Here is a 15,631-nt window from a genome sequence, read left to right on the forward strand (position 1 = left end):
ACATTACAAAAAAAAACGCAATTTACCGGGACCGCAAAAACTGAACCGCAATGGAGCGGGGGTTTACTGTGTAGTGCCCTTTTGTTGGTGTCAATGGGGAGGAAACGTTCCTCATTGTAGGCGTTTTGGATTGGGAGGAATACTGCCCCATTGTTGGCATCATTGGGAGGAATAGTGCCCCATTGTTGGCATCATTGGGAGGAATAGTGCCCCATTGTTGGCATCATTGGGAGGAATAGTGCCCCATTGTTGGTGTCATTGGGAGGAATAGTGCCCCATTGTTGGTGTCATTGGGAGGAATAGTGCCCCATTGTTGGTGTAATTGGGAGGAATAGTGCCCCAAGGGCCTGATAAAGGCAAGCAAAGGGCTGCATTCAGCCCCCGGGCCACAGTTTGGAGACCCCTGATCTAGAATAAAAACTTTGGTGGTGGGTGGTGCGCACACAAAACTCTCTCAGATGTCCCTTCTTCTGTGGCTCCAGGTTGTCTCTTCTGGCCTTGACTCCCTCCACCTATATAAAGGGTGCTACATCACAACTCGCCAAAATCTATTTTCATGAAAAAAACACCGTCTGTGTGTTGTGAATTTTTTTTATTCACAATACTTATACATACAGAAGTAAATGAGAGCTTGTTTCTTAGTGCCTTTGCTGCTTTAGGCCTCATGCACATGGGTGGTGAGAGGCTGAAAATATATTGGGTGTAAAATTCTGGGTGTTTCCCAGCACTCAGGGAGCCTCTAGTGTTGCAAACAGCTTGCCATACAAGTTAATAGCTGTATGTGGCCGTACGCCTGTAAATACCACTGCTGCTGTGCATAGGTGTCTACCTGCACAGTGCAATGAATTATGCACAGGTAAAACAGGAAAACACACCCAGCATACTTTCAGGCTCTCTCCATCCGTGTGCCTGGTCTACATTAGGCCCAAAATTGCTGATCTTCAGTTTCTTGAAGGACTAAGCTTGATAAAGAATCTTCAGCGTCTGACACTTTGCATGCTGTGGTATGATATGGTGGCCCCTGCTCGGGTCTAGCAACCACATGCTAAGCACTGCCACATCCCATGATTGAGGTTGCAGTTTGATGGAGGGTACAAGACATGAATGGGCGAGTTGACATTGTCTTTTAATGGACCATGCTTTACAAGATTTGTGAACTAAAATAATGCACCCAAAACCCTTTCAAAGCAAATTCTGTGTCCTGGATTTCATCTGTCTCATTTCTCTTTTGTCTGCTATAGAACGTAGGGTGTTAGTCATGTGAGAGATCTTCTTTCTGCTACAATTTGGCCACTTTAATTAAAGAGGCAATTCTCAAAATAGAGGTCTTGTCCCGCGTGCGAAAGCTCTGTGTATAGAGTGGGCCCCGTCTATTGGGGCTGGAAGGGCTCCAACAAAAACACAGCTGCTCTGCACAGGAATGTTTTGAAGTTCAACCTGACAGGCCGTCTGCAATTTTACAACAACCTTTAAATTTTACAGGGGGAGTCCATGTGTCCTAATACACTTAAATATCGCCTTTGCCTGTACTGGAGCTTTAACTCTTTGCAGGCGGTGGGAGCCAACCCTTCAAAGGATCGTAATGCTGGAGGTGTTACATGGGCTTAATAGACTTTCACATGGATTACGTGATCGGGAGCCTGTCCCACAGGCTGCCGATTGTACACTGGTCCTGAGCGCGGTCACTGCTGTTTGTCCACTCCCTGTAATAGGGTGACAACGCTGTTCATTCTGCAATGAAATTGCACAGCAGTGTTGTCACCCAGTGGTTTAAATGGACTTTTAAGTAAGTGCAAACCATGAACTTTTGTATTAACAGCTAAGTGACTCAAGCTGGCAATAATCTCCCACCTCCCCCTTTGGAGGCCCCCTTTCTTTGGCAGTTGGTGGTCCTAGATATTGCAGAGAACGGCCCTGATGTGATGATTAAAAACAGGCTGCCTGTAATGCCCTGCACTCTGAAATTGCATTGACTAGCTATCCTCCAACCAGGGGAGGACTGGGCCAGGGGGCAGGGGGGCCACTCTGATGCCCCGTAAAAAGGTTCTGCCACAGACATGCCGAAAGGATTCTTGATGAAGAAAAGCAAAAAGTCCCCACTGCTGACCTACTGAGTGCTGGATGAAGACAAGGACAGAGCCCAGGCCCCATCCCCCCCCCCCCAAGGCATGGATGGTGTAAACTGTGTCTGAGCAGAGACCGGTTCCATGTCCCACTGGAGACTCTCCTCCCCCTGCCAGCCCCAACTCGGCTGTATCAGCTTCCCCCTACCCCTTGCCGGATTCAGCCGGTAAGTAGAGAGTTCCTGGAGCAGGGCTTCAGCCTGGAATGGGGGTCAAGGGGAGGACAGGAAGAGGGAGAGTATGAGGGGGGGCCCCCGAGTCACTGCACCATGGGCCTCTGGTTTGTAGTTGCCCCCTGGGCCGAAAGTTGCCGGTCTGCCCTTGTCTCCAACCCAGATAAAGACCAGTTGGGAGATTGCTGTGCTAACAGTACATAATCAGTACAGAGACCTTCCACTTATAGTATGTACCAGGCATTCGTCTGCAACCCTCTAAGCTCCTGCCTCACTGAAAACAATCTTCTTGACCCCTAACAGTCTTGCTTTTGCTCACACTACTTCACAGAAACTGCCCTACTATTTACTAACTGGTAAAACCAATGGCCACTACTACATACTCATTTTACTAGACCTGTGGCCTTTGATACTGTTGACCACCTGCTCCTTCTCGATAAACTCAACTACCTTGGTCATCAAGATTCTGCTCTTTTCTGGTTCTCCTCCTATCTATTACAGCACTCCTTCAGTGTTAGCTATAACTCTGTCTCTTTCTGTGGGGATGCCCCCCACGGCTTTGTTCTTGGACCCCTTCTCTTCTCTAGCTACACCCCCTTTGTTGGTTACTTAACCTCCCACAGCTTCCAGTACTATCTCCTCATCTTACTCCTTCAGCCTCCTCTCACATTACTAACTGACATATCAACACGGATGTCGTACCACTTCCTCAAACATCTCTAAAACCAAACTGGTAATATTTCCCCCCGCCCATTCCCCACTCCTTCCCGATAAACTCCACTCCCTTGGCCTTCGAGGTTTTGCTCTTTCCTGATTCTCCTCCTATCTACCACAGCGCTCCATCAGTGTTACCTATAACTCTGTCTCCTTCTCTCCACTTCCTCTTTCTGTAGGGGTCTCCCAAGGCTCTGTTCTTGAACCCCTTCTCTTCTCTATCTACAAACCCTCTGTTGGTTACTTGAGAACCTCCCACAGCTTCCAATACCATCTCCTCACCTTACTCCTTCAGCCTCCTCTCACATTACTAACTGACATACTAACGCAGATGTTGCACCACTTCCTCTAAAACCGAGCTGGTAATATTGCCCCCTGCCCATGCTCCCTTCCTGATTTTTCCATCAAGATCAATAATGCCACTATCAGTCCTTCCTCTCACGCCAGGGTACTAGGTTTAATCCTGGACTCTGACCTGTCCTTTCAGTCCCAAATCCAATAACTGTCAAAAGCTTGTAGACTTCACCTCCGCAACATTTCTAAAATTCTCCTTTTTTAGGGCCACCAAGCTACTCATTCACTCCCTTGTTATCTCTCTCCTTGACTATTGCAACTCCCTTCTAGGCCTACCTATTCATAGACCTCTCCATCTCCTCTTCAGTCTATCATGAATGCTGCTGCCAAACTCCTCTACCTTACCAACCATTCGGTGTGCGCCATCTCTCTCTGCCAATTCCTTCATTGGCTTCCCATTGCCCAGTAAATTAAATTCAAAATACTTACAACAACATACAAAGCCATTCACAACTCTGCCCTGAGCTGCCACATCACCAACCTCATCTCCAAATATCATCTTGTCTCTTCCTTCCATGCTATCCTTCAGGACTTCTCTAGAGCCTCTCCCAACCTCTGGAACTCTCTACCTCAATCTGTCCGGCTATTTCCTACTCTGGCCACCTTTTTAGGCTATCCCTGAAAACTCATCTCTTAAGGGAAGCCTATCCCACCTCCACCGAACAGCTGAAATTTGAACTCTTCCAATAGCTAATCCCCCACAGTTTTTACCTTTTTGTACCACTTTACCTCCCTACTAGATTGTAAGCTCTTATGAGCAGGACCCTCTTGTATTTTATATGTATAATAATATTAGTAATCATTTTTCAAATGGTACAATGTCAAAAGAAAAATATTAACAACTTAAATCTTTATTACATTCGAACATTTAACAAATTGTTTTAAAAAGAAAGAAATACAGTAAATGCTTAATCATTTTTTTTTCTTTTCATCATACCAAATATAGTTCCAGCAAAACATGCCATATATATGTGTGTGTGTGTATGTGTATATGTATATGTATGTATGTGTGTGTATATGTATATGTATGTATGTGTGTGTGTGTATATATATATATATATATATATATATATATATATATATATATATATATATATATATATATATATATATATATATATATATATATATATATATATATATATATATATATATATATATATATATACTATGACAATAGTTTGGCTTTTTTATTGCAAAAACATTAGGTGGTTCTCTAGTGAATATCTGAAAGTTTGTTTTATTTATTTGGGTGATTCTGAATCAATTTTTTTTGTCTATTTTAGAAGAGAACGCAATGGTGACTCTGCATGTGGCCATGGCATACCGGGATGAGCTGACTGACCCGTGGACTGAAATAGCTCGTTCGGTGCAGCATAGAAAACTTCAGTGTACTTTTCCGGCTCCAAAGGTGAGTTCACCAAACACTTACTAGTCCATGGAGCCCGGTGTTGTCTTGCTTTTAGAGAAAGTTCTTTTGGATGCTTTTCTGGCGTCAGTGTCCTGAATTCACCCCGCAGGGATCTTTGCTAGGTCTATGGAACCCAGCAAATTCCCATGGTGTGTCTGTGCATGCGCCTGAGGACACACCTTGGACCCTTGCCAGTAAACTGCCAGACATATGCCCGTTTCTGCGTAACCTAAAAAGCCTGGCTTTTTCTGCCTGGCTATGCCGTCCCCCTGTAAATTGCATGGTTTATCATAGGGGCTAAGCAGTGGCGGCTGGTGCTCCATGGGCCGGGGGGGGGGGGGGCCGGAAGAGGGACTGTGTACGTTATTGCAGAGCGTTGATTGGCGCTCAAGTGACCGGCCACCTCTCTCCTCATCTCCTCATCCTGGCTGACGTCAGCGGGGGTTTCTCAGCCCCACACGCTTTGCTGTCAGATCGAGAGAGGTGGCTGGTCACGTGTCGTGAGCGCTGATCGGCGCTCTGAAATGAGGTACACAGTGGCATTTTTTTAAAAAAATACATGCACTCGGGGCATTATTTATTATTGCAGAGGGGATTGTGGCAAAGTTATTGAGTGGCTTAACAACCACTTTAAATTGGACCTTTAAACCCTTTTTTTTTTTTTTTTTTTTTGTTGCTCTCCACTGACTTTTTTCCTCCTAAAGTTTAGGTGCATCATTTCCTCCTAGACATGCACCATCACATGAACACCGTAGGTCATCATTGCGGTGTTTCTACCTACACACGCAGTCCTGTGAACTGCCTCCTAGAATTTCTATGTCACCCATCCCAGGAGAAAGATCGCCAGATCTTGTGTATGTGCAGAACTGGCGCAGTTGTCTGCCAGTTTACTGCCAGGGGTCCGCAGTGTGCAAATGGTCTGGTGCATGCGCAAACAAGGCACGAGTTCTGGCAGGTCCCATAGACCCAGCAAAGATCCCTGTGGTGTGCCTGCACATGCACTAATAACTCAAGATGGTGGTGCCAGAGAGGAGCAGTGTAGAAAGAACCTTCTCCACAAGCAAGACAACGATGGACTCTGTGGACTAGTAAGTGTGTTTTTTTTTTTTATTTTATTTTAGTGTTAGGGGCACATTATAAGGTTTAAAAATGTTATTGTGAACTGGAGGGCACGGTTGACTTCCTTAGGTAGAAGTCCTACATGTTGGAATTTGGGCATTAAAGGAGAAGTGTGGGATTTCTAAAAAAAATAGGTGGATGCAGCATCAATCCAATGCTGCATCCGTCCTCTGTCGGCTCTACATCGTGAACAGAGCGATCAAAGCTAGCTGATCGCTCAATTCTCGGATCCGCTCTGAGCACACAGTGGTGACTGGCAGGGTGGATTTGATTTAAATCAAGTCACTTTAAATCACGATTTAAATTCCTAGTATAAAGTCTTGATTTAAATCAACTCAATTTTAAATCATAATTTACAGCAACTGTCATCTCTGTCCCGCAGCAGCTCCTCCTCTGACCCGCTGTTGACTTACTGACTGTCCCATTCATTTTAATGGGACGGCTGGTGATGCGGCAGTGACATAACAAGGTGAGGAATGTGGCGGCAGCAGGTGAGTGGATGCCTGCGAACAGGCGCTGCCATGATGGATCTGAAATGACAGGTGTTCTTTAAATGTAAGAACTCATTCTTGCTGGTAGTTGGTATGAAATTGTGTGAATACATCAATGCAGTGCATTTTATCTCAGCTTGCAGAGCTTGGATGCATTGAATGAGTTTGCCAAAAATGTAAATATTGCAGAATATACCGCCTCATAACTAAGCTCCATTTCATGCTGAATAAACAAAATTACCAACGTATTCTAAATAGAAAACTATCTTTAAGGAGATTTTTACTCCAAAAGCATTTTATTAAAATACATTTGATAAAAATCAAAAAAATCTGACCGAAATGAAACAAAATCCACCCTGGTGACTGGCTTGCATAGACTCTCAGAGGCAGGCTGAGAGGCTGGGCCAGCTGGTGGTCAGGCATCTTGGTGGATCCCGACATTATCCTCGGGATCCCCACAGAGCCTAGACCAGCTCTGTGACGTCAGCCGAAAGTGGGCTTTAGCTCACAATAGCAGCTGGACAGAGCTCAATAATCAAGTCAGCCACCACCCAAAGTCTCCATTTTTGATGAAATTGACCTTTTAACTAGTGGCAGCTGGTACTCCATAGGCCGGGGGGGGGGGGCAGCAGATGGACCACACCATTCCCCCCCTCCGGACCACACCAACCCGCACGCCATACACCCCCTCCGGTTGCCGGCTCACTCACCCTGCCTGGACATGTGGAGGGAGGGCAGGCGGCGGTGGCGGCTTCTTCCCCCTCAATCTCTAGCGTCTCCTCCCTCTTCCTCCATGGCCAATGGCATGGCTTCTCCTTTCGGCCAATCGGGAAACGGGTCTCAGGACCCACTTCCTGATTGGCCAGGAAGAGGATCCGTGTGACGATAACAAATATTCATTCTCTATTGTCACTCAACTGGGTGGGCTCTGCGCCCCGAGCCCCACCTTTTTTCGAAGCCTATTAGAGCCTTTGGCTCTAATCACGTGCTTAAAAAAAAAACAAAAACCCATTGAACTCCATGCGTCTGGCGCTCTGCGTGTAGATTAGGGGGCCGGACGCATGGATGGGGGGCGGCTACTGCTTTTTACCCAAAAAAAAATAAAAATGAAACGTGTCCTTTGAATGTTTGCTTTATTTGCACTTCTTTTTATTATTCCTACAGACAGAAGAGAACGAAGGACGCTATTACGAGTGCGATGTCCTTCCCCTCATCGAGCTGGGCAGCATGACTCATAAATATTACCTTCTCAACATCAGGCTTCCCGTCAACGAGCACAACAAAATAAATGTGGACATTGGAGAGATAAACGACCTGCGCCTTGTGGTGAGACATCGTAAAATATTCCAACTCCAGACGTTAATTCTTAGATGAGACTCTCACAGGCTCGTTACTCTGATAAACGACCTGAAATAGAGGAAATGTTGTTGTGTCTTCCTGCTTGTTGATTAGCGGTGCTTGGCAGAATACACAATTTTAAACTTTGGAGTTGGACTGTAAAACTACTGTCTGGTGGTGGTTTGATACCAGGAAGTAGACTTTTTCTAATATTTGCTAGATTTTATATACTTAAATCCATTAAAGACCTTGGACATACATGGTATGCCCATAAGAACCTTTTATCTTATCTTGGCAGTACCTTGTATGTCCAGGTCTTCCTACTCTATAGTGCCCACTCCATCTATTGAAATTGCTAGAACTTGGCTATACATTTTTAACAGTTGTGTCTCTAACTATTACCCTATTTTCTCTAACTAGAACTCTATTTTCTCTTTTCTCTAACTATTACTCTATTTTATCTTTCATTCCTCCCAGCTCCCAATCCTTACTCTGAGACCAAAAGCTATAGATCAGCCTTTTTCAACCAGGGTTCTGGCGCTCCATGGGCCGAGGGGGGGGGGCGGCAGACAGACCACACCATAACCCCCCCCCGGACCACACCAGTCCGCACACCATACCCCCCCCCCCCCCAGTCACTCACCCGGGACATGTGGAGGACAGTCAGCAGTTGGCGCTGGCTTCCCCCTTGGTCTCCCCCCTCCTCCTCCTTGGCCAATGACATGGCTTCTCCTTTGGGTCAATCGGTAAACAGGTCTCAGGACCCGCTTCCTGATTGGCCTGGAGGAGAATCCGTGTGACAATAGCGAATATTCATTCGCTATTGTCACACAACTGGGTGGGCTCAGGGCGTAGTACTCTTTTCTGAAGCCTATTAGAGCCTCTGGCTCTAATCACGTGCTTCAACAAAAAAGAAAAACCCATTGGAATCCATGCGTCCAGCACCCTGCATGTAGATTAGGGGGCTGGACGCATGGATGGGTGGGGCGGTGCCCCCAATGGGTAGGCCGCCCCTGCCAGGCACCCTGGTGTGCCTTGAGGTTTCTTCAGGGGTGCCTTGGCAAAATGCCTAAAAATTGCCCAAAAATGTATACAACCTAGTAGGTGGATCAAGCATGCCTTTTAGGTACACAAAGCCACAGGTTTTATTGTGCACCATTTAAACCTTCCAGCCACCGGCTTTCTAATAACCAGTGATGTCATCAGTGATGATAAGAAGGGTTTTTATTCGTCTGCACAGCATCCTTGTTTGACCCTCCCCTGCCCCTCTCAGACAACTCTGGGGGTCAGAGTTAGTTGACTGATGGAGAGAAACTGAGGGAGATGAGAAAGACTGGAATACTAGTCGGTACTAGTGTGCAAAAGTGTATTTGTTTTGGAAGAATAAATCGCCTCTAATGTTGGGTGTCTTACAGGTGTCAATGCTGCGGCATTATGTAAAACTATTTGAATCGTTTTTTACATTTTAGAATGGGGTGCCTTGAGACTGTCCATAATTTTAAAGTGTGCCTTGACTGAAAATAGGTTGAGAAACACTGCTATAGATGATAGCTTTGTCTCTGTGCTGGGGGTGCATAATCAAAGCGAGCTCCCAGCTTAAAGGTACACGTATGTGGAAGCACGGCACAAGGTCCAGTTTGTGTTGCCGCATATACACTCACCGGCCACTTTTTAGGTACACCTTGCTAGTACCGGGTTGGACCCCCTTTTTGCCTTCAGAACTGCCTTCATTCTTCGTGGCATAGATTCTACAAGGTGTTGGAAACATTCCTCAGAGATGTTGGTCCATATAAGGAGCGCTTTTGGATTGAGACCTGTTGACGGTGGAGGCCATCGGAGTACAGTGACCTCATTGTCATGTTGAAGAAACCAGTGGTGAGATGATTTGAGCTTTGTGACATGGTGCATTATCCTGCTGGAAGGAGCCATCAGAAGATGGGTACACTGTAGTCATAAAGGGATGGACATGGTCAGCAACAATACTCAGATAGGCCGTGGTGTTTAAACGAAGCTCAATTGCTACTAAGGGGCCCAAAGTGTGCCAAGAAAATTTCCCCCACACCATTACACCACCACCACCAGCCTGAACCATTGATACAAGGCAGGGTGGATCCATGCTTTCATGTTGTTTACACCAAGTTCTGACCCTACTATCTGAATCCGCAGCTAAAATCGAGACTCCTCCTCCGACCAGGCAACGTTTTTCCAATCTTCTATTGTCCAATTTTGGTGAGCCTGTGCAAATTGTAGCCTCAGTTTCCTGTTCTTAGCTGACAGGAGTGTCACCCGGTGTGTTCTGCTGCTGCTGTATCCCATCTGCATCAAGGTTCAATGTGTTGTGCATTCAGAGATGATATTCTGCATACCTTGGTTGTAACAAGTGGTTATTTGAGTTACTGTTGCCTTGCTATCATTTTGAACTAGTCTGCCCATTCTCCTCTGACCTCAACAAGGCATTTTCCTCCACACAACTGCCACTTACTGGATGTTTTCTCTTTTTTCCCACCATTCTCTATAAACCCGAGGGATGGTTGTATGTTAAAATCCCAGTAGATTTTGAAATGCAAAGACCAGCCCGTCCGGCACCAACAACCATGCCACGGTCAAAGTCAATGAAATCCCCTTTCTTTCCCATTCTGATGCTCGGTCTAGATGCCTAGAGTTGCTGTCATGTGATTGGCTGATTAGCAATTTGTGTTACCAAGCAATTGAACAGGTCTACCTAATAAAGTGGCCGGTGAGTGTATACATAAGGATTCGAATATGAATGGTAAAAACAAAAAGAGTGGATGAGGAAGGAATAAAAGTGGAACTTTACCCATAACCGTTTGATAAAATGAATGTTCTTTAACAAAAGAACACATTCCACATTAATAAGCTACCAAAGTTAGTGTGTGCTGTAAATTGCCTCCAGCATTGCTCCTGTTTCTTCTGTTTCTGTGTCATTCCTGTTGCCTTCTTTCCCCTTCAGCAGCAATAAATCTTAAAGCTGTCTGCTGATCTGCATTTAGTGGCTGTAAATTGTAGGCACAGTGCAGAGAATAGAGTGCAAATGATCATGTGCAGAGCAGGATGAGATAGAGTATTGCTGGATTTTAAACAACATAGGCACTTTATTTTTTTACATAGCTATATCTGCAAAAGTGGGCAGCCTGAAGTGAGCTATCAGGATTTAATTACCGTTCCACTTTAGTTAGGCCTATTTAATGTTAATGTAAGTTTTAAAAAAGTTAATAAAACGAATTTTGTAATTTAAAAAAGAAAGACTGCTGGAATTGAATTTGATCAACACTCTAATCAAAACATACTGTAACAATATTGCTGAACGAGGCCTGCAAGCTCTGTTTTAGAGCCGGTTCACACTGCCGCGACCACTAAAGTCGCCTCATAAGGGACGACTTCTAGCGCGACTTTTAGCGCGACTTTGCGCGACTTCGGCATGACTTGACGCGAGACGACTTTGTAGGACTTTGTATTTGGCCAATCAGAATATGATGTGTTGTGTGACCTAATTTCCCTTCCCTTTTTTTTTTTTTTTGCTGGCATTTATCGGGCATTTTTTGGGCGTCTTTGGAGGCAGGCATGTCTTTAGTGTCTGGGGGGGGGGGGGTCTAAAAAGTGTACCTGTGAAGTTTCATCTCTGTAGCATGTCCAGAACCAGAAAAAAAAGAGCATTTTTCTTATAATTTTTATGAGCACATGAATATGGCTTGTCTCCACCTGGCCGTTTTTTCTTGCAGGCATTTATCGGGCATTTTTGGAGGCAGGCATAACTTTTTTTGGATTAGCGTCTGGGGGGGTCTAAAAAGTGTACCTGTGAGGTTTCATGTCCAGAACCCCAAAAAAATATAATTTTTATTATTAATACAGCAGTGTGGGTTCAGTGTGGGTTCTGGACATGCTACAGAGCTGAAACTTCACAGGGACACTTTTTAGACCCCCCCCCCCCCCCCCCAGACACGAAATCCAAAAAAAGTCATGCCTGCCTCCAAAAATGCCGATAAATGCCTGCAAGAAAAAATGCAAGGTGTAGAGAAGCCGCCACACTGCTGTATTAATAATTATAAGGAAAATTATATTTTTTTGGAGTTCTGGACATGCTATAGAGCTGAAACTTCACAGGTACACTTTTTAGACCCTCCAGACACTAAATCCAAAAAAAGTCATGCCTGCCTCCAAAAATGCCCGATAAATGCCTGCAAGAAAAACGGCCAGGTGGACAGAAGACATATTCATGTTTTAATAAAAATTATAAGAAAAATGCTCTTTTTTTTCTTGTTCAATACCATTTTTATGGAAAATCGGATCACAAGTCGCTTTAATTAAGATAAGGAGGTGACTCCCATTGAAGTATATGGGACAAGTCGGATCACAGGTCGCCTCAAAGTAGTACAGGACCCTTTTCTGAAGTCGGAGCGACTTCAGTAGTGCCAATTAAGACAGCACTGATTGATTAACATTGCTTTTGTTATGTCAAGCGACCTGGGGCAACATAAGTCGCCCTAGTGTGAATGGGCTCTTAGGCTTTATTCACTCAGGAGCCGCCATTTAATCTGTACATAAGGTCAGTTAAATTGGAACTACACTGTATATGAACACCACAAACCAAAAACACTGTTTATTTTTAATATTCAAAACCAACTCCCCCACCCATGTCTCCATGCTTTACTTTGCTGAGAAATCCCTTTCAAAAACAACCCCCTAGCATTTTTGACTGTGGCTAGCTGAAACGAGGACAGATGATTCATGTAGCATTTACTTCCTGGAATCCATCTGCCCTTAGCTCACACATGCAGCAGGCAGGAGGGTGTGCTTCGCTGAAAAAGCCCAATTTCCCATTCTGAAGATTCCCGAGATGTATGACATTTGCATAGGCCTGGAAACCAAGAAATAACTAAAGAATAGTAGAAAAAAAACTTAAAACAAGTAAATATGATATACCTTCCTATCTATTTACTAATGCTAGCAGCATAAGGAATAAAATAGTCAATGTTGATTGGGAGAGTGAAGTTCAACTTTAGGGTGTAAGTAAAGGCAAAACTTTTTTTTTTTTTTTTTTTTTTTTTTTTAGTTTAAGATAGAATGAAGAGGGATAGGAACACCTGTCTGTTTTTATTGCTGTCTGTGCCCCCATTAGGGAGACCCCCCCCCCTCTCTATTTGTCCTGTTTACCATTATCATTGAAAGTGAAAGAAAATCTCATATTTTGGGTTCACATCAAAATATTAATAGAGGGAAAATCTTCCAATAAAGGACAGTCGTTTTGGTCTCCCTGGGATTAGGGATGATCAAACTTTTCAAAAGTTCGGTTCGACCAGAACACCCGAACTTCCCAAAAGTTCGGCCCGGATTTCAGAACCCCATTGAAATCAATGGGACCCGAACTTCGGTAATCAAAAAACACCAGTTTGAAGCCCTAAAACCCAATAAATGCCCCTAAAAAGTACCTAGGGTTCTGGGTCATGCCCCAGGGACTATTAATCACACAAAAAAAAGTTCTTAAAAATTGTCATTTTTGATAGAGAGCCAATTATTGAAAAAAAAAAGAGATTTCTTTGAATTTAGTGTCTGGGGGGTCTAAAAGGTGTACCTGTGAAGTTTCAGCTCTGTAGCATGTCCAGAACCAGAAAAAAAAGTTTGTATTAGAATTAATATAGAACAGGTTAGTAGCTTCGCTACTTTTACACCTGGCTTTTTGTTGCAGGTGTTTTTATTGGGCTTTTTTGAGGACATGTTTGGAGTCAGGCATGACATCAGAACTTCTGTGTAGGGGTATATATATATACACACATACATGTATGTATATATACACATACACATATATAGGCGTGAAAGTAGCAGAGACCTATGCTTTCGCTAATGAAATAATTAACCGGCATATGGCTTCTCTGCTATAACACCTACAGTGTGTACGGAAAGTATTCAGACCCCCTTAAAGTTTCCACTCTTTGTTATATTGCAGCCATTTGCTAAAATCATTTAAGTTCATTCTTCTTCCTCATGAATGTACACATAGCACCCCATACTGACAGAAAAACACAGAATTGTTGACATTGTTGCAGATTTATTAAAAAAGAAAAACTGAAATATCACATGGTCCTAAGTATTCAGACCCTTTCCTCAGTATTTAGTAGAAGCCCCCTTTTGATCTAATACAGCCAGGAGTCTTTTTGGGAAAGATACAACAAGTCTTTCACACCTGGATTTGGGGATCCTCTGCCATTCCTCCTTGCAGATCCTCTCCAGTTCTGTCAGGTTGGATGGTAAACGTTGGTGGACAGCCATTTTTAGGTCTCTCCAGAGATGCTCAATTGGGTTTAAGTCAGGGCTCTGGCTGGGCCATTCAAGAACAGTCACGGAGTTGTTGTGAAGCCACTCCTTCGTTATTTTAGCTTTGTGCTTAGGGTCATTGTCTTGTTGGAAGGTAAACCTTCGGCCCAGTCTGAGGTCCAGAGCACTCTGGAGAAGGTTTTTGTCCAGGATATCCCTGTACTTGGCCGCATTCATCTTTCCCTCGATTGCAACCAGTCGTCCTGTCCCTGCAGCTGAAAAACACCCTCACAGCATGATGCTGCCACCACCATGCTTCACTGTTGGGACTGTATTGGACAGGTGATGAGCAGTGCCTGGTTTTCTCCACACATACCGCTTAGAATTAAGGCCAAAAAGTTCTATTTTGGTCTCATCAGAACAGAGAATCTTATTTCTCACCATCTTGGAGTCCTTCAGGTGTTTTTTAGCAAACTCCATGCGGGCTTTCATGTGTCTTACACTGAGGAGAGGCTTCCGTCGGGCCACTCTGCCATAAAGCCCCAACTGGTGGAGGGCTGCAGTGATGGTTGACTTTCTACAGCTTTCTCCCATCTCCTGACTGCATCTCTGGAGCTCAGCCACAGTGATCTTTGGGTTCTTCTTTACCTCTCTCACCAAGGCTCTTCTCCCCCGATAGCTCAGTTTGGCCGGACGGCCAGCTCTAGGAAGGGTTCTGGTCATCCCAAATGTCTTCCATTTGAGGATTATGGAGGCCACTGTGCTCTTAGGAACCTTAAGTGCAGCAGAAATCTTTTTGTAACCTTGGCCAGATCTGTGCCTTGCCACAATTCTGTCTCTGAGCTCTTCAGGCAGTTCCTTTGACCTCATGATTCTCGTTTGCTCTGACATGCATTGTGATCTGGAAGGTCTTATATAGACAGGTGTGGGGCTTTCCTAATCAAGTCCAATCTGTATAATCAAACACAGCTGGACTCAAATGAAGGTGTAGAACCATCTCAAGGATGATCAGAAGAAATGGAAAGCACCTGAGTTAAATATATGAGTGTCACAGCAAAGGGTCTGAATACTTAGGACCATGTGATATTTCAGTTTTTCTTTTTTAATAAATCTGCAACAATGTCAACAATTCTGTGTTTTTCTGTCAGTATGGGGTGCTATGTGTACATTCATGAGGAAGAAGAATGAACTTAAATGATTTTAGCAAATGGCTGCAATATAACAAAGAGTGAAAAATTTAAGGGGGTCTGAATACTTTCCGTACCCACTGTATATATGTGTATAAATACATAGTGTGTGTATATATATATATATATATATATATATATATATATATATATATATATATATATATACCCCTATACAGAAGTTCAGATGTTATGCCTGCCTCCAAAGACCCCCAAAAAATGCCCCAAAAAAATCCTGCTGCAAAAACACACCTGGGCGTTTTTGTAGCTGGCGGTTTTTTGGGCATTTTTTGGGCGTCTTTGGAGGCAGGCATAACATCAGAACTTGTGTAGGGGTATATATACACACACACATAAATAGGTGTGAAAGTAGCAGAAACCTATGCTTGCGCTAATGAAATAATTAATCTCCGCTCCTATCACACCTATATGTGTGTATGTGTATAAATAC

The 15,631-nt window shown here is 44.1% G+C and overlaps 1 protein-coding gene across 2 annotated transcripts in view; it reads left to right on the plus strand.

Moving 5' to 3' along the window:
* The window catches only part of WLS (Wnt ligand secretion mediator), a 108,953-nt gene that overhangs the window by 45,435 nt on the left and 47,887 nt on the right, over positions 1-15,631 (plus strand). For both annotated transcript variants that reach the window (XM_082266491.1, XM_082266492.1), the window contains exons 3-4: positions 4,651-4,775; positions 7,550-7,711. In XM_082266491.1, the coding sequence (XP_082122617.1) occupies positions 4,651-4,775; positions 7,550-7,711 (287 nt within the window). The remainder of the gene's footprint in view (positions 1-4,650; positions 4,776-7,549; positions 7,712-15,631) is intronic.

Source organism: Pelophylax lessonae (assembly GCF_965119305.1).
Source record: "Pelophylax lessonae genome assembly, chromosome: 8".
Classification (NCBI taxonomy): domain Eukaryota; kingdom Metazoa; phylum Chordata; class Amphibia; order Anura; family Ranidae; genus Pelophylax; species Pelophylax lessonae.